Source organism: Orcinus orca, chromosome 3 (genome assembly GCF_937001465.1).
Source record: "Orcinus orca chromosome 3, mOrcOrc1.1, whole genome shotgun sequence".
Classification (NCBI taxonomy): Eukaryota; Metazoa; Chordata; class Mammalia; order Artiodactyla; family Delphinidae; genus Orcinus; species Orcinus orca.
Genome location: NC_064561.1, coordinates 66,109,197 through 66,129,256, shown reverse-complemented (window position 1 = coordinate 66,129,256; position 20,060 = coordinate 66,109,197). Strand labels below are relative to the sequence as shown.

Genomic DNA, 20,060 nt, shown 5'->3' with positions numbered 1-20,060 from the left:
TAGATACAGCAGATATTATATCCTCTTTGCCCAGTGTTTAGATGAAGGTAACCCATTTTAGTATTGATTTTTCATACTGGCTTCTCCCTAGAAGAAAGTGATGGAATAATTTCTCTTTTGAAATATTGCCCTCCTCTGCCCCCAACAGTGCCACCTTCAGTAGACCCAGGCACTCACTAAAAACCACAGCATCACCTCAAAACTAGAGCCATCTAACAGAATATGAATTCCCATGGAAGAAAAGTTCATCCATTAATAAGTATTTGAAGTTGGATATGATAGTTTTCTAGTTGCTTTAGAAAGTTTATTAATTCCCCATGACAAAATTTCTATTTTGCAACCACTGAAATGGCAACCAAAAGATTAACAATTAACCCTTTCTCCTTATGTCCCTATTCCTGTTGTCTGTGATATTGTTCATTTCCTGAATGTGTTTCCTAGAGCACTATGTGGAATGTAACACTGGAGGAAAAACAGGATTCTATGTTCCAAGAAATATGAGAAATACTGGGTTAAGCAAAATCTCACAGGATTATTTACTGCAGGACTTCTCAGGACCTCTAATATGCTAATGTGAATTTAAAGTATGCACATGTATGAGAAGATCCAGAGGCAAGAAAGAGAGCAAGGTGTACGGGCCTACTTTAGTTTAGGTTATTTTGTATAAGTAAGCTGATTCATTTGGTCATTTCAGCAGCAACAATGGTAAGAAATAGGCCAGTTACTTTTATTGATCCAAGTGACCCTGAGGCTGTATTGAAATTGTCTTCTGACAATTTTGTGGTTTCATCTCAGCTTTTGAAAAAGTTTATGTTTATTAATGGTTTATTGTTTTTCTTAAATATCTTTCCTCATTTAATACACATTCCTGCCCTGTAAATCAGATATTGTCTTTACTCTAAATGTTTAAGAAAACTTTCTTATAAACTTGACCAAGGAGGTGAAAGACTTATATTCTGAGAACTGTAAAACACTGATAAAGGATGCTGAAGATGATTCAAAGAAATGGAAAGATACCCCATGCTCTTGGATTAGAAGAACTAACATTGTTAAAATGGTCATGGTCATATTACCCAAAGCAATCTACAGATTTAATGTGATCCCTATCAAATTACTCATGACATTTTTTTACAGAACTAGAACAAAGAATCTTAAAATTTATATGGAACCATAAAAGGCCCAGAATGGCCAAAGCAATCCTGAGGAAAAAGAACAAAGCTGGAGCATCACGCTCCCAGACTTCAGACAATACTACAAAGCTACAGTAATCAAAACAGTTTGGTATTGGCACAAAAACAGACATATGGATCAATGGAACAGAATAGAGAGCACAGAAATAAACCCACACACCTACGGTCAATTAACCTTCAACAAAGGAGGCAAGGATATACAATGGGAAAAACACAGTCTCTTCAGCAAGTGGTGTTGGGAAAGCTGGACAGCCGCATGTAAATCAGTGAAATTAGAACATATCCTCATACCATACACAAAAATAAACTCAAAGTGGCTTAAAGACTTAAATATATGACACCATAAAACTCCTAGAAGAGAACATAGGCAAAACATTCCCTCATGTAAATTGTACCAGTGTTTTCTTAAGTCAGTCTCTCAAGGCAGTAGAAATAAAAGCAAAATAAACAAGTGAAATCTAATCAAACTTACAAGCTTTTGCACAGCAAAGGAAACCATAGACAAAATGAAAAGACAACCTATGGACTGGGAGAAAATATTTGCAAACAATGCAACGGACAAGGGCTTAATTCCCAAAATATACAAACAGCTCACACAACTCAATAACCACCACCACCACCACAACTCAATCAAAAAATGGGCAGGAGGGCTTCCCTGGTGGCACAGTGGTTGAGAGTCCGCCCGCTGATGCAGGGGACACAGGTTTGTGCCCCGGTCCGGGAGGATCCCACATGCCGTGGGGCGGCTGGGCCCGTGAGCCATGGCCGCTGGGCCTGTGCTTCCGGAGCCTGTGCTCCACAACGGGATTGGCCGCAGCAGTGAGAGGCCCGCATACCACAAAAAAAAAAAAAAAAAAAAGGGCAGGAGACCTAAATAGGCATTTCTCCAAAGAAGACATACAGATGGCCAACAGGCACATGAAAAGATGCTCAACATTGCTAATTATTAGCGAAATGCAAACAAAACTACAATGAGGTACCACCTCACAGTGGTCAGAATGGCCGTCATTAAAAAGTCTACAAATAAAAAATGCTGGAGAGGGTATAGAGAAAAGGGAACCCTCCTACACTGTTGGTGGAAATATTTATAAATTGGTGCAGCCACTATGAAAAACAGTATGGAGTTTCCTTAAAAAACTAAAAGTAGAGTTGCCAGATGATCCAGCAATCCCAGTCCAGGGCATATATCCAGGGAAAACTCCAATTCGAAAAGATACATGGACCCCAGTGTTCATAGCAGCACTATTAACAATAGCCAAGACATGGAAACAATTTAAATGTCTATTGACAGGTGAATGGGTAAAGAAGATGTTGCATATATACATAATGAAATACTACTCAGCCATAAAAAAGAATGAAATAATGCCATTTGCAGCAACATGGAGGGCCCTAGACTTTATCATACTAAGTGAAGTAAGTCAGAAAGAGAAAGACAAATACCATATGATATCACTTATATGTGGAATCTGAAGTATGACACAAATGAACTTATTTACGAAACAGAAACAGACTCACAGACATAGAAAACAAACTAACAGTTACCAAAGGGGAAAGGGGGTGAGGGGGCAATAAATGGGGAGTTTGGGATTAGCAGATACAAACTACTTATATAAAATAGATAAACAATAAGGTCCTAATGTATAACAAAGGGAACTATATTCAATGTTCTGTAATAAAGCATAATAGAAAAGAAAAAAAAAGAAAACATCCTTAAAACTAATAATTTTCCATTTTGGAAACGACCTAAGAACCACGTATTAATGCAGATGACCAAATTTCAGGAGGTAAAACAGTAGGTTTTGTGATTAGTGCATTTTATCAGTTAAAGTTTGTTTGGCTTTGAGTAGCAGCAAACTCCATTAATGGAGCTTAAAGAGGTTATGTTTTTTCCCCTTCATGTGATGAGTAGTTGAGAGGTAGGCACTTTGGGGATAAGCTTTGTGGCTCACGGATGTCACCAAGGCATCTGGCTCCCACTGTCTTCCTCCATCAGTCCTTAGCATGTGGCATTCTTTCTCATGATTGCCAGATGGCTGCCGTTCCTCCATGCATTGTACCCACATTCTAGGCAAAAAGAAGAGGGAAGGAAGGTGGGCAAAAGGCATGTGTTAGTTGTCTCCTTATGAAAAAAAAAAACCCTACCCAGTATATTTCCAATCATATCTCAATGGCCAGTAAAGTGGCCCATGCCCACGAGCAGCTGTGTGAAAGCCAGAGGAATCTGTAGCTGGGCACTTAAGGTTCTGCTAGTAACATAGGCTAAGTCTGGAGGTACACTACCAGTTAGAATCTCAGCTCTTTTGCTCAGTGGTTATGTGACTATAGGTGATTCATTTTCATTTTCCTCCCCTATAAAATGGAGATAAGATAATAAGAGTGTTGTTATGAGATTAAGTTTTATAAAGTGTTTAGAAGAGTATCTGGAACATAGTAAATGTTATATAAGTACTTCCTCAGTAAATGAGTAAAGAAGATGGGAGAGTGGACATTGGGTAGAAAAGCAGCAGGCATAGAATAAATAAATTATTAAAAAATGGAGGACTTCCCTGGTGGCGCAGTGGTTGAGAGTCCGCCTGCCGATGCAGGGGACATGGGTTTGTGCCCCGGTCCGGGAAGATCCCACATGCCGTGGAGCGGCTGGGCCCGTGAGCCATGGCCACTGAGCCTGCGCGTCCGGAGCGTGTGCTCCGCAACGGGAGAGGCCACAACAGTGAGAGGCCCGAGTACCGCAAAAAAAAAAAAAAAAAATTGCTAACATATAAAACAGATTTGTGTAGTAGAAGTAATATGAGTTTCATTGATATCTTGAGCCAAAGAATGTTAATTAAGTGCTGTTACCTCCCTTAAAGAACTGCAAGCCAGTGGTTTTATAAGGATAGATTACTCTTTCTTCTTTGGAGGAAAATGAGAATTTCATGTCTGCTTCAGTCAGTTGCTACTACTCGAATTGTAGGGCCTGGGATTTAAAGCCAAAACAAATTAGAGGCTAGTATAATGATTGATGTATTGGGGACATACTAGCAAAAGGTCCTGGAAAAACACATAGAATTCTCCTCCTCTCTCATTCATGTGTGATTTTATTCCATTTTTAGGTATTTGGCTATTATTATCAATTTTTTAACATGTGTAAAATGTCTTTCTGATAGACACCTTGTATGGAGATAGTTACTGAAGGCAGATAGATTTGAGTAATAAGCCTAGTTCCACCACTAACTATGTGACCTTAGGCATCTTACGTCTCGAAGCCTTAGCTGCCTTATCTATTGGGTGGGCCAAAAATTTCTTTCGTTTTTTTCCGTAAGATGGCTCTGGTAGCACTTAGTTGTCTTTAACTTCATTTGAAACAATTTTGTTAGATTGTATGTGACAGCTGTCATACCAGCGTGCATTTAAAAATAGACTTAACAAAATTGGTGAATTTTTGTGTAGCCATTTTAATATTGAAGATGGAAGAAAAAACCAGCATTTCAGCATATTATGCTTTATTATTTCAAGAAAGGTAAAAATGCAAATGAAACACACAAAAAGATTTGTGCAGTGTATGGAGAAGGTGCTGTGACTGATCGAACGTGTCAAAAGTGGTTTGCACAGTCTCGTGCTGGAGATTTCTTGCTGGGTGATGCTCCATGGTTGGGTTGACCAGTTGAAGTTGATAGCGATCAAATCGAAACAATAATTGAGAACAATCAACGTTGTACCATGCGAGAGATAGCCAACATACTCAAAATATCCAGATCAAGCTTTGAAAATCATCTGCACCAGCTTGGTTACGTGAATCGCTTTGATGTTTGGGTTCCACGTAAGTTAAGTGAAAGAAAACCTTCTTGACCATACTTCCACATGCGATTCTCTACTGAAACATAATGAAAACGTTCCGTATTTAAAGTAAATTGTGACGGGTGATGAAAACTGGATACTGTACAACAGTGTGGAATGGAAGAGATCGTGGGGCAAGCGAAATGAACCACCACCAACCACACCAAAGGCCGGTCTTCATCCAAAGAAGGTGATGTTGTGTATATGGTGGGATTAGAAGGGAGTCCTCTATTATGAGCTCTTTCTGGAAAACCAAACGTTAATTCCAACAAGTACTGCTCCCAATTAGACCAACTGAAAGCAGCACTCGATGAAAAGCGTCCAGAATTAGTCAACACAAAATGCATAATCTTCCATCAGGATAACGCAAGACCGCATGTTTCTTTGGTGACCAGGCAAAAACTGTTACAGACTTGGCTGGGAAGTTCTGATTCATCCGTCATGTTCACTGGACATTCCACCTTCGGATTTCCAGTTATTTCGATCTTTACAAAATTCTCTTAATGGAAAAAATTTCAATTCCCTGGAAGACTGTAAAAGGTACCTGGAACAGTTCTTTGCTCAAAACGATAAAAAATTTTGGGAAGATGGAATTATGAAGTTGCCTGAAAAATGGCAGAAGGTAGTGGAACAAAACAGTGAATACGTTGTTCAATAAAGTTCTTGGTGAAAATGAAAAATGTGTCTTTTATTTTTACTTAAAAAACCAAAGGCACTTTATGGCCCACCCAATATGAAGGGTATCAGTACCTACTTCCCAGGATTCTACTAAAGGTTAAGTGAGGAAATACAATAAAGTGCTTAGCATGAATCCTACTACACAGCAAAAGCTTAATAAATATCGTTAACATCACCACCACCATCATTTTTTAAAACCAACCTTATTGAGGTGAGGTGCAGTTTATATACAATAAAATGCAGCCATGAATTTTGACAAATGTTGATGCCTATGTACCACAGTCAAGATATAGATTTTCCATTACCCCCAAATCAGTATTTTAAAATAGGAAAATTGATGTCTTATCCAGTAAGAACACAAAGGTGAAGTCATGTGTAGAGAGACATGGTATCAACTATACAAAAGGCTGAATAAATGCTAACTAGAACTACAAAACCAGGAGAATGTAGCAGAAGGAACACTCATTTTGAGGGGGATTGGGGGACCAGTCAGGTGTACTGCATATTATTGCTTCTGCCTATTCAGCAGCAATTAATTCTCTCTTCTCCTGTTAACAGCTCTTTGCTTGTCCTTTGCGGGAACAACTCCTCCCAACGCTTTATGTGTTAGGAGTGGGGCTGTTTCACCTCTGGTTTCAGTCTTGTAATTTCTGCTAGACTTCTTGGAAAGAAAACTCTCTTACTGCTAATAGTGCTTGATGTAAGTTTGGAGAAGCAGAAAGAGTCACTGAAAATGAAGACATCACAGAGGATGGTCAGCTGGAGTGATGGAGAGAGAGACCTTATACTGATGTCATCACCTAAACTGCCAGAAGCTGCCCTGAAGCTACACTATCCCTGGTCCTCAGTTACGTGAGGACTGATGAACTTTCATCAAAGACCAGCTCCATTCTCTAGCTTGTGTTCAGAAATCATGAGCCAGTGACCCTTGCCCACCTCTGATTGTGTGGGCTTGGAGATAACATATGTGAGAGTGCTTTCCTGTTTTCTACAAATGGGAGGTAATTGTATGGTAGATATAAAGTTAATTGGAGGGACTTCCCTGGTGGCGCAGTGGTTAAGAATCCACCTGCCAATGCAGGGGACACAGGTTCGAGCCCTGGTCCGGGAAGATCCCACATGCCGTGGAGCAACTAAGCCTGTGCGCCACAACTACTGAGCCTGTGCTCTAGAGCCTGTGAGCCACAACTACTGAAGCCTGTGCACCTAGAGCCCATGCTCTGCAACAAGAGAAGCGACCACAATGAGAAGCCTGTGCATTGCAATGAAGAGTAGCCCCTGCTCGCCACACGTAGAGAAAGCCCGTGCACAGCAACGAAGACCCAATGCAGACAAAAAAAAAAAAAAAAAAGTTAATTGGACAATTGAAGGCAGAAATAATATGGATTTAAAATACATTGATATCAAAACTAGAAGTATTTGAACTAACTGGTTAATTTGAAGGAATTCAGAAATTCATCCAAAGAAATTTGGCCAAATCGTGTTGCCTAAATAGTTTCTATATTTCATATGACAGTGATTTCTGGGCCTTAAGTGTTCTGTTCTGTTTGCATTCATGGCCACAACCTATGTTGTTACATGACTCATTGTTTCTTCCTTATTAAACAGGTGCCCCTCCCATTGGCATTGTGCATTTTTGAAGTGCCCTTTGCTGTCCTAGGTGCTGGGGCTGTATAGTGAACACAGAATCTCTATCTCATGGAGCTTATTTTCTAGGGAGAGAGAGACAGCTGCACCTTCCAGGGGCCGGTTTCTGTACTCAGTACTACTACATTCTGATTCTCTTCTGATAATATTGCAGAAAGTGTGGGAGGTCTTTGTGGAAATTCTGGATTAAATTCAGAAGAAGTTACACACTTGTAAACAGGCACATTAAGGTATATGTTTGTGTATTTGTATGTGCCACACACTCTTCTTAGCTAGGTAACCTGGTTCAAGTTACAACTCTGGGCCTCAATTTCTCATCTGAAAAATGGGGATTATCCTAGTACCACTCTTCCCTTGTAGGGACTAAATGCATGTACATAATTTAGCATAGTGTCTGGCACAAACAGCTTAACAAATGATGGGTAATATTTATCATTATTATTCTTACTAATACATGTATGTTTATGCACATTTGCCCAATATTACTCAATAGAATAAAAATAAATAATTGTGGACCTCATTTTGTTTCATTCATTTAACATTTATTGAATACTTTGCCTTGTGCTAGGCCCGCAGTGGCAGATTGGTTTTTTTCAGAGATGGCTGCATTAATATCTCCCTTTCTTGTTACTTCCCCATCTGGAGGTACAGTCTAATTACTCTCTCTAAATCTGGGCTTGTGACTTGCTTGTACTCAATGAAGGTGGAAGAAGTGTTTGTCTTCCAAGGCTAGGTCATAAAAGGTGATTCAGCTTTCCTCATGTGAGCTGGAACGTTCACACTGGGGCGCTGAGGCTGCCATGCAGTGAGGAAACTCAACTAGACCCCACATTGAGAGACCACACAGTGAAGTCCTGAGCCCACCAAAGAGAGGGAGATGGTCCTGTTACCATATGACTGCAAACATGTGTGAGACCCCAAGCCGGAATCACCCAGCCAAGCTCTCTCCCAAATTCCTAACCCACAGAGATTATGAGAGAAAATAAAGAGATCATAGTTGTTTTAATCCATTAAGTTTTGGTGCGATTTGTTATGTATCATTTAAGAGTCAGAACACCTACTTTTAAGTGCTCAAGATATTGCATTAAACAGATTTAGTTTCATGGGATTTCCATTCCACATCTTTCTCATTCTTGGCAGGTGAGGAACAACTATTTTCAGGGTTTTAATTATCCATCTGATAGCTGTTTGGGCCTGCTATCAAGTCTGAATTTGTAGCTGCAACTGGCAAATAGATCACATTCATTCATTTATGCATTTAATAAATCAGTACCTCGACATCAATGCCTTCTCTGGCTCCCTGAGTTAGCAATCCCTTCTCCACGTTCCTGAGCACCCAGGCCTTCTATCCTAACTTACCATGCAGCATTGCTATTGCTTGTCGCTTGTCTCTCCCACTAACCAGTAGCAGTCAGGTTTATTCTGTGTTATTCATCTTTGCATCTCTAGCATCTAGCCTAGTGCCTAAACATAGCAGACCTATGTGAAAAACAACAGCAACAACCCCCCCCCCACCACACAAAACCACCTAACTGGAGGGCTGCTAGTTCCTAGACATACATATATTTTATTCCAAGACAGTCCCTATCTTCTAGGAGTTCACAGTTCAGCACTAGACACTGTGGGATCCAGCCTGGCAAGTGCAGTGCGTGAGCTGCCTGGATTGATACTTGTGGTGGAACCAAAGGGCTACAAGGCAACGCATTGGGGGGGGGGTAGGAGGGGAAAGGATCCATTCATTTATTCCACAAATATTTATCAATCGCCATAGCACACGGTAAGCGCTCAATATCTGTTATATCTGTTATTAGATGCCGGCCACTGTTCTAGGTGTTAGGGATGCGGCAGCGCACAAGAAAACTGGCTCGTGTTCTTGAAGCTCACGATGCAGCAAAGGACGACAGGCAGTAGAGGTAATTATGTAAAATTGTGTTAGGTGCCCAGCAGTGAAACAACAGGCGGCTGAAATTCTCGTAAGGATGTTAGATCCTTCGGCTGAGAGCAGCCGTGGGCGGGTTTTGAGTAGGAGTGGCCGTGAAGGGGCCGGAGTGTAGGGGGCGGGAAGACTGCAGGCAAGAAGAGCTGGTAATTTTAAGATGAAAATATTTTCTGCTCGACTGGAAGAAGGAGGTTGTTCCTAGGGGCGATGCGGTCGCTTGGTGCGCTCGGGGTTCCTCTGGGGCAGGGGGCTGCATTTTGAGTGCAAGCTCGATTGCCTGAAGTGTGAGGGGGGCTGCAGCCCTAAATTCCCAGATTTTTCATGTTCGGCACATCTAGGCTCTTCCGCTCCCCAGACCTTCAGACGCACCATCTCGGTTGCGGGCGGGCAAGGTACGGGGCATGCCGCAGCGCTCACCTTCGGGTCTCCCGGTCTGCAACACCGCGCGGGCGGGTGCGGGCGGAGCTTGTGCTGCGGACCTAGGCAGTGGCGTGGGTCCCGCCCCCTGGACCAGGCCCCGCCTCTGGACACCGCTGATTGGGTTATAGCCGCGGAAGGGCCGGGCGTACCCCGGAGGCCCGGAGGTCTGATTGGCTTGGCTGGGATTAGGTCATTGCTAGCACGTTAGTGCGGTCCGAACGCCGGCGGAGCGGCCCAGCCTGCTGTGAGAGGGCGCTCGAGGCTGCTGGAGAGCGAACAGGCGAAGGAGGCGGGGAGGAGGCGGCTGCACTCGCTCGACTTCTCGTTCCCTTCCCGGCGCCGCTGCGGGTCCGTCTCTGCGCTTCCTGCTCTCCGGCCGCTCGGTTGCACGCCGCCGGAGCAGCCGCCCTTCGTTCGAGTCCCGGCTCGGTTCGGAAGTCGTGCGCGCCCTCGGACACCGCGCGCAGGGCTAGTCGGCGCCACACCTGTGGAGCCGGCGGCCGTCGCGGGTGCCGGCCGGGGTCCTGCCGCGTGCGTGCTCGGGGCTGCGGGCCGCCGGGGCCCCGGGGGAGGCGCGCCCCCCGGCTGGGCGCCGCAGACACCATGGGGCTGCCCGCGCTCGAATTCAGCGACTGCTGCCTCGACAGCCCGCACTTCCGAGAGACGCTCAAGTCACACGAAGCGGAGCTGGACAAGACCAACAAATTCATCAAGGAGCTCATCAAGGACGGGAAGTCACTCGTCAGCGCGCTCAAGAGTGAGTGCCCCCGAGCCTGGCGGGGACGGAGTTCGGGGGCGGGAGGGGCCGTCGGGAGGCGCTCAGCCCTGGGGGTCGCGTGTCCGGCTGGTTTTCTGCCCCCGGGCGCTGAGGGACAGGTGTAGATGCTTGTAGTGGGGCGGGAAGGATACGTAAAATGGGCGAACTAGCAACAAGACGGTAAGGGAAAAGATCCGTCGCCCGGCCGTTTGCGTTCCGGGGTGGCTGGGAGGAGACCGAGCGCGAGTGGCGCTCTGGGGCGCCGCGGCGGGTGTGCGCGGCACACAGGTGTCCTGGGAGTAGGACTGGAGTGCTTGGTGCGCCGCAGCCTGCTGGGAAACCCCTTCGCGTCCACGACTCCCGCTCCCTTGGGGAAGAGTTGCTCACCCCTGGGTGCCCAGCCTTGGGAATGGAATGGGCCCCGCCAAGGGGGCGCTGCCTCCCCTCGGAAAAAGGCGGGTTGTGCCTTCTTCGCTCCCTGGGCGCAGCGCCAGCCTGCTCAGGGCCGCCGGCTTCTCCGAAAGGCACAGCTGCTGCCCAGAGAAGGGGTGGGTGGGATGGTCTGTCAGCTCGAGATTCTCTGGAGTACTGGCAGCCTGTACCACCCAGATCTAGAATCAGGGTCACGTATGTGTGCAGGTTCTGATTCTTGTGTTTAGCAGAAGGTGATAAGGGTGGGAGTACAGAATCAGAGTGTTCCTTTACTCTAAACTGTGGGCGAGGGTTTAAAAATAGAACGAACATATCCTCTCCCTCTCCCGCTCTCTCGCTCCCCTTTTTACCTCTCCCAATATCCTTGAAAACTCAAAAGTCTGAGAAGGAATGTCCTCGGTCCTCACTCAGAAAGGAGAAGTTTAAACTCATCCTTATAGATTCTCAAACCTTTTGTAAAACAATTTTTGCAAATTTCCCTTTGGCAGGGGAGAAATGAGTTTTGCGTTCTGTGTATGATTTGCCTTGTCTTCTGCAGAGCCAGGGAATGTCTCCTTCTGGCCAAACACGAGTGCTCTAGGGATTGTTGAGTGCCTTGGATTGTTGAGTTCTTTTTTTGGGTGCCTTTTCAGTCTACCCATTTAAAAATAGTTTGGTCCATCTTTTAGTTTTGAGAATCAGGAAAAAAGGCAGACAGTAAAATTGTCTTTGACTTTTCCTTTCTCTGTGATGGATTTCTTCATAGGTGGTATCTTTCAGCTAAGAAAGCTTGCATTGGCAGAGTGGGGCCCTAGCTGTGAGAATTGTCCCCAAGCCTCTATAAAGGAGATGTAAAGTCAAGTGCCTGAGGTGTCATTTTGTGAGCCTGTTGCTTCTAAAAATGAAGAGGGAGACAGTGGAGCCCCAGGGCAGCAAGTGCCAGTGTTTTGGGGTGAAATAAACATGGAACTTTGATGTGATAAGGCTCCTCAGAGGCAGGGTCTCTGCTGGAGGCTGTGACCTGAAGCATATGAACAGACTCTTCTTTTGTCAATGACCAGGACCATCATTGGTTCAGGGAATATGTGACCCTGGTTTGGAGTAAGTTAGGGGCCCACTTATGGGTTGGGCCCATGAAATTTTTATTTTTAATTTTTTTTGCGGTACGCGGGCCTCTCCTGTTGTGGAGCACAGGCTCTGGATGCGCAGGCTCAGCGGCCATAGCTCATGGGCCCAGCCGCTCCGCAGCATGTGGGATCTTCCCGGACCGGGGCACGAACCCGTGTTCCCTGCATTGGCAGGCGGACTCTCAACCACTGCGCCACCAGGGAAGCCCCGGGCCCATGAATTTTGAGTGACTCTCAGGCTGGCTTTAATTGGGCCTCTGCTTTATTCAGCAAACATTTAGAGTGCTTTCCGTGTGTTAGATATTGCCCCAGGCACTGAAGTAGTAGTGACAGTTCTGCTGCCCCTGTGGTTGTAAAGACTTACTCCATGCCAGGCACTGCTTCAGCCACAAATTATCTCATGTACTGTTACTCATTTTACAAATGAGAAAACAGACTTGGAGAAATCACTAGTGCAGAGCCACCCTGCTCTAACGGCTCCACATGGTCTGAGCCAGAGCTGGAGTTCCTGCTGATGCTGAACTCTTAATTCTGCCCCATCCCTCTTGCCCAGAATGGACCCCCTGGACCAAGCCTGTTGGAATCTGGACTTGCATTTTGTATCTCAGCCTTGAGTCTGAGGAGGATGCATTTGTGTGACTGGCAGTTTATTTGCCTGCTACTGTTCTTTTGGGGGGTGGGGAGGGCATGTAAGAATTCTTTGGGTAGGAGGAAACAGTGCAGTGATAAAATTAAAGAGTTATTCAAATTGGCTAGTGGAATGGATCAGCTCTGTAACTTGGGGGAGAACTAGGTGTTCTAATCTCTTAATATCCAGCTCTATTTCTAACTATACTCTTCTATTCTTACTACTGCTTGAACAGGTCATGTGACCTCTTAAAAAGGGTACAGGTGATTACTATTTACCAGACTTCGGGCATTGTGTTGTCATTAGGTGCTTCTTGCATTGTCTATTACTATATTAGTGTTTGTGTATTCATTTTCTTTGGATCATCTTTATCACTGCTGTAAATGTAAAGCCAGTGTTTTAAAAAATACATACGTAAAAATAAATACATAATTGTGTAAGTAACACTGGTTTAGATGATTTATAGGCTTTTCCAGCTCTAAAATTTTATGGTTTTATTTTGTAATTAATTTTCACAGATCTTTGGGTTAAGGTTTCCATTGTGTGTTAATCTGAGACAATAAAACTGGGATTGCTGAAGTTCAGCTAGATCATTATTCTTGCTACTTCCACTTTATGAAGGAGGAAACTGAAGCTCAGAGAGATTAGTAACCTGCCCAAGGCATCCCAGCAATTAAGTTGTCTGATTCCAGAGCCTGTGCACTTAACTCTGAAGCAAAACTGTAGGTCTGTTGTCTTTTGATTCCCCTTGATAATCTGATAAACAAATGAACTCCTTGAAGTCTTTCCCTGGAGTTCAAACCTCTGGGCTGGACACATGGAAGATAAGCAATAAAATAATTTGGGACCTACATTTCAAAAAATCCTGCTTTTGGAGAAAGTTCTTGTTTGATGTGGTGACTCCGAGTCACTTTTTTCTGTGCTGATTTGTCCAGGCCTTTTCTGTGGGCACTCTTTCCTCGACCTGATTAATCTGTGTCTCAGTCAAGAGGATTCTGTGTGTTTTAGTCCTTTTTTCTTTCTGTAAAGATGATAGAGGCGGGCGATGAAGTTCAGACTTGTAGAATTAAGAGTTTTAGGATTTTCTGTGTTTCATTCTTGACACCATCACCTACTGATTGACTCTGGGTGAGTCACTAAGCCTGAGCTCCTCCTGTGTAAAATGGGAGTAGCCACTCTGACCTCCTAGGGTTGCTGTGAGCACAAAATGAAACAGTGCATGTAAAGAAAGCACTTAGCTTGAAGCCTGGTGCATAGCATTGCTCAATTAATGATAGCTGTTATGATCTTCCAGCATTCAGGGTTGTCGAGACTTGGAGCAAGAGTCACTAAGAGCAGAATTGTCCATCCAAATGAACAGTTTTTTGATTTGGATGCAAGGAGTTAGGCCCATGCCTTCTTCACGCCAGTAGTTGGTAACTTACACAGTTGTGTATGTATTAACCACTGGTGGGAAGAAGCCTGGTAATCCTATTTGTATAAAGTCATGGTTATGACAAAAAAGCCCCACAAGTTAAAGACAAAAAATAAAAAGTCTCTCAACATCTCTGTTGTTCCTAATAACATTCTGATAGCTTAAATTTTCCATCTTCTTGCTAGATTAACCCCTCTACCCACCCCCCCCGCCCCACCCCAATCCAGTGGCTGAGCTGGCTGCCTCTCTTTGCCTTGCAGGAAAAGCTTGCAGAATGCACTGGACTTCATGTCTGGCTGTCTCATGGACTCGATGGCAAACCAAATGTGGTTTCACAGAACTGAAAGTGAATTAGGCTGTTGGTTTTGAGAGGTGATGTGGGTTTTCAGGAACTGTGTTTCTTTCCACCTTCAGAGTTGGTTTATGGACTTGCTGCTGGGGATATACCCCTTTAAGTTTGACTTCTTTCTGAGACAGAGTGAGTTCTCTTATTTTGATAGTCTTAGGTGGGAGGAGTGGGGCAGGAATGCACATTTTAGAATATCTTTATTGAGATATAATTTGCCTTAGTATACTGTTCACTCACTTAAAGCATCCAGTTCAATGGTTTTTAGTACATTCGCAGAGCTGTACAGCTATCACCACAGTCAGTCTTAGAACATTTTCATTGCCCCCAAAAGAAATCCCGTTCCCATAAGCAGTCATTCCCCACCATTTGCTTCCAACTCCTCCTTCCCCATCCTCCCGCCCTCCAGCCCTAGTCAACCACTAATGTATTTTCTGTCTCTGTGGATTTGTCTCTTCTGGATATCAGAAGTGTAATTTTAATAGTTTTCTCTTAGATGGTGTGGGCATCTTGAGGCACAGTTTTCTTGATTGGAATTTCAGGTGGGAAACTTTGAACCCATAAGCTGCTCTTCTTTAGTGGGGTTTAAGTAGAGGTGGAGTCCCAAAGACTGAACCATGTCCTAGGGAAAACCCAGGTGTCTCATGAGGGGGAGGGGATGGATTCATTCTAGTTCATGGTACTTTGAAGGACGCAGGGGAGACTACCGAAACAAGACCAAGGATCCAACCACTTCTGTCAGTGAGCTTTTCAGTCAAGTTGACGCAGGGTGTGTGATACTGAAAAAAGCCTTACTCTGCGGTTGGTAGCCTGCCGGGAGATACTTTTTTTTTTTTTTTTTTTACAAAAAAACTATGAGACCATAGTTTTCATGAGACTTTTTGGGGATAAAATGCCTTTTTCATTGTATTCGCGGAGGTTAGTAATTCTGACCTGCATCACATCTCCAAGGCAACCACAGAATTTTAACAGAAATGAGTAGTTTTATAAGAATGCCAGCAAAACCCACAACAATAAATTTTAGCTGCTGTTTGTCTGTCAATAATCAAATCTTAAATTCAACGGACATTTATCTTTTAACAGAAAGAGGGTTGTATAAATCTGTAGTCATAACTATATATACAAAGCAAAATTCTGTATTTTGGAGCTCGAACCCTAGGCAGAGAGACAGATAAAAAGTCTGATGTACTTAAGTGAGATCACACTTATAAGATTTTTTGCTAAGGCATGAAGAAAGAACATTTAGGTAGTGCATTACTTAAGGAAAAAAAAAAGATGAGATCTAAATAGTTTTAATAATATCTGCTAGAGGGCATTCATGAGGCTCAATAGGGACCCTAAACTCACATTACAGGAAAAAAAAAAAGTAAAAATTATATCTATATTCTTATATAGTGCAAGCTGTCATTAATTGCCATAATCTAAATGCCCAGTCTGACAGATGTGTTCCAGAAAAAGCATGTCTGTCTTAAATGTTTCAGAAATCTTCTCTGGTCCTGGGTTGATAACCACTCATCTCCACGGATAATGCCACATTTCAGAGTGGTCTGGATTCTGGACATTAGTAATCCTAGTGGGCATGGACATAACATTCTCTTTATAGCAGTCCTTCCACAAGATGCCTTCCAAGAATGCATTTATATATGGCTCCAGCCCTTTTATGTAGATAGGGAACACATCAGTATTGAGTTCATTTAAGAAGTGGACTCGGACGAGTTAACTTGGAGCCCATAATATGCAGCCTGAGGAGACCCAGGTCTGGGGAGCAGAGTGCAATGCAAGGAGCCAGGCCTCTGTTATCAGGCAGATCTGATGTCTAGTCCGAGCTCTACCACATATACACTGTAAGACCTTGGGGGCACTGTCAGTTTCCTCAGCAAACAAACAAGCAAACAGAAAACCTGAAACCTCGCCAGCAGCTCTTGTTTATTGAACACTCACCGAGGGCCTGGCCCTATGCTAAGTGCACACATTGTCTTGTGAGTCTTTATACCTCTGTCCGGTGGGATGAATACTTATTTGTGTGCACGTTGCAGTTTGGGTAACTTGTCTAAGGTCACACAGCTAGGAAGTTGTGCAACCAAGTTTTGAAGCTGACCGTGGACTGCAGGGCCTTCTCTTGAACATGACCCTTCAGTGCTTCAGTAGACACGCTGGCAGTGAAGATGCAAATTGTTCGGAGATCTAGACGCTAGAAAGAAGAAACATGCAGCAGGTGCTAGATTAAGTGAGAATATTGTCCCTGTTGTTTTTCAGACTCTGAGTCCTGAGTAGCAAAGTATAGCTAAGATTCTGTATTGTGCTCTGAAGTTTTGTGTTTCTCTCTTCATCGTATGATTAAAGAGCCATTGTAGGCCAGTGAGACAAATGAGGGCGTCTGATTATCTCTTGGCTTTTTGAAGCAGTAGAGTTGCTCTTTGGGGGTAGTAGCACTGATTACCAATGACTCTCTCTCTTTTTAAATATTTTTTAGAAAATGCATACGTTCCTAGCGTTCATTTATTTTTTTAATTAAAAAATTGAGATATAAATGACACATTTTAGATGTTAGATGTACAACATAATGACTTGCTATTTGTATATAATATGAAATGATCGCTGCAGTATGTCTAGTTAACATCTGTCACCATACATAATTACGAATTCTTTTTCTTGTGATGAGAACTTTTAAGATCTACTCTCTTAGCAGCTTTCAAATATACAATTATAGTACTATTAACTATAGTCACCATGCTGTACATCACATCCTATGACTTATTTATTTTATAAGTGAAAGTTATTCTCTTTTAACTGGGTAATAAAGCATTGAACATGGAGGCCAAAAACTTGTTCTTGTATCTTGACTTGTTAAGATAAATAGTTCATCCTCTTTGCTCATTAAAACAAGAGTAAAAAAAAATCAACATCAAGAGTTGTGTGCTTAGAGCATGTCACCCTTTTATACTTCTTTAGGACTCGGTGTAGGCTTTTTATAGTAGTGAGGTGAGTCCTTCATTAATGGTATAAATTCCCAAAGGCTGTTCAGTGCCAACCTGCTTTGTTTAGGAGTAATTATATTACTCACAGAATCCTAATGGAACAAATGCTTATGGAGTTAGGTAGCAAAAAGTTTTTTCTCAGCTCCTTTGCTTTGCTTTAGCACCTTTCAAATAAAAGAAAAAAAAAGGCATTTCCTAATTATTTGTAAACGGTGGTAATTTGCAGTACTGACATTTGGAGTATTTCTCATACAAATATAAACAACGGCAAATTATATCCAAACAAGATTTTGTAGTTTTTATATAACACTGGCTTTAAAAAAAGTCCTTCCACTTTAATCCAATTATTCTGTTCTCAATTGGATTGAATAAATTGCATCTAATCTGTTGCACTCAGCACACTGATTGAGCCTTAAGTTCTCCCCTCCCTCCTTTTTTAAAAAATATAATTAATAGACTTTATTTTTTAGAGACTTTTTAGGTTTACAGAACAATTGAGTGGAATGTATAGAGAGTTCCCATAGAGTCCCTCACACCCTTTCCTCTCAGGTGGTACATTTGTTACAAAAGTGATATAGTGTTATAACTAAAGTCCATTGTTTACATTAGGGTTCACTCTTTGTGTTGTATATTCTATGAGTTTTGACAAACGTATAATAACGTGTGTTGGCCATTACAGTATAATGCAGAATAATTTCAACCCTTGAAATACATGTCTTTGTGCAGACATGTGTTTTCATTTCTTATTTCATTTCCTACCTAGGAGTGGAATTGCTCGGATGTATGAATAAACTTATGTTTAATTTTTTTTTTTGCGGTACGCGGGCCTCTCACTGTTGTGGCCTCTCCCGTTGCAGAGCACAGGCTCCGGACTAGCAGGCTCAGTGGCCATGGCTCACGGGCCCAGCCGCTCTGTGGCATGTGGGATCTTCCCGGACTGGGGCACGAACCTGTTTCCCCTGCATCGGCAGGCGGACTCTCAACCACTGCGCCACCAGGGAAGCCCATTATGTTTAATTGTTTAAAAAACCTGCCGAAAGGTTTTCTGCAGCAGAGGCATCCTTTAAAATTCCCACCAGGATCGTCTGAGGGTTTCAATTTTTCCACATCATCACCAGTACTTGTTACTGTCTGTCTTTTTGATTGTAGCTATCCTAGTGAGCGTGAAGTGATATCTCTTGGTTTTAATTTGCATTTCCACGATGACTAACGATGATGAGCATCCTTTCATATGATTAAGGGCTATTGGTGCATTTTCTTTGCTGACATGTCTATTCAGATCTTTTTGTTGGGCACTATTTTATACCTTGGATTTTTTTTTTTATCCTTTTACTTTGTCCCATACAACTTTTTTTTTTTTTTTTAGTCCCATAAAACTTTTGATGATTAAGTGAACACCACTCCTCTCGGTAGATTTTCTCTATTTGCCCTCATTTGAGGACTTTCTGCTTCCATTTACCTCAACCTCAGATGCACTTGACTGATCAGTTTCACATTCCAGGGCTTGGAAGGTGATTCTGACATGGCTGTGGTTCAGATCTCTGCTCCAGCTAGGCTAGCCAGCATCCCTCTGGGCAGAGGCCTCAGGCTGAACTTCCTAGTGCTAGCCAGTGTAAGCTAATGATCACAAATCCCAGGAATTGACCACATGAGAATGGGTCAGGGAGGAACCATTATCACCACCCAGCTATTGGGGAAAGCAATTCATGAAGGTGACTTTGCTACCCTGTTTAGGCCATTGCATTTTTAAAAGTTAGCCAAAGGAGGGATGCCAGTATGAAGCTAACAAAGTGGATTTTCTAGATTAAATTTCTGACTGACCCTAGTTTCAATTTTTAAAATTATAACCCAGTATGTTCCAAATTATATATCTTAGGCCACCAGAGGAAGGCTTTCATTTCAAATATGCAGCTTTGGTCCACTCTTACTGTGTCCTCCAAGCCCTAGCCTAGAGTAAGGGCTTTTAAGGTGGTGGTAACAGGTGCAGAATTCGTGAGGCGGGAGAGATCATGGGGTGTCTGAGGACTAGCAGGGAGGCCAGTGTAGCTGGAGCAGAGTGATGGCAAATGAACAGGGAGAGAGGTCGGGAGCCAGGTCCTAGAGGTCTTGAGTCCCAGAAAGGAGTTTGGGTTTCATTCTAAGTGTGATGGGAAGCCAGGAGGAGGTTGTGACATCATCCTGCTTGTGTTTTTAAGAGATTATGGGGGCCACTGTGTGGAGAATAATTTAGTGGGGCAAGAGTGGAGGCAAGGAGAGCAGTTAGAAGGCCGTTATAATAGGTGAAGTAAGAGGCAATGGCACCTTGGGCTAGGGTGGCAGCACTGGAGATGGTGGTCAGATTCTGGGTGTTTTTGGAAGTAGAGCCCACAGATTTGCTATTTGATTGGATTTGGACTTTGAGAATAAAAGTCAAGAATGATTAGGGACTTCCCTGGCAGTCTAGTGGTTAATACTTCACCTTCCAATGCAGGGGGTGTGGGTTCGATCCTTGGTTGGGGAGCTAAGATCTCTCATGCCTCAGGGCCAAAACACCAAAACATAAAACAGCAGCAATATTGTAACAGATTCAATAAAGACTTTAAAAATGGTCCACATCAAAAAATCTTAAAAAAAAAAAAGAATGATTCAAATGTTTTTAGCTGGAGCAATTATGTGAATGATGGTGCTATTTTCTGAAATAAAGATGACTTGGGAAGGATTAGTTTTGGA

General features: G+C 43.1%; 1 protein-coding gene across 5 annotated transcripts in view; it reads left to right on the top strand.

Moving 5' to 3' along the window:
- Positions 1-9,883: 9,883 nt before the first annotated feature.
- Positions 9,884-20,060, top strand: part of ARHGAP26 (Rho GTPase activating protein 26) — a 488,078-nt gene continuing 477,901 nt past the window's right edge. For 2 of the 5 annotated variants that reach the window (XR_004477116.2, XM_033406543.2), the window contains exon 1: positions 9,884-10,447. Coding sequence is in view for 4 of the 5 variants with exons in the window: in XM_033406543.2 (XP_033262434.1) it covers positions 10,294-10,447 (154 nt within the window). In the remaining variant the exon portion in view is untranslated. The remainder of the gene's footprint in view (positions 10,448-20,060) is intronic. The other 3 variants (XM_033406546.2, XM_049708042.1, XM_004280219.4) reach the window with 3 other exon arrangements.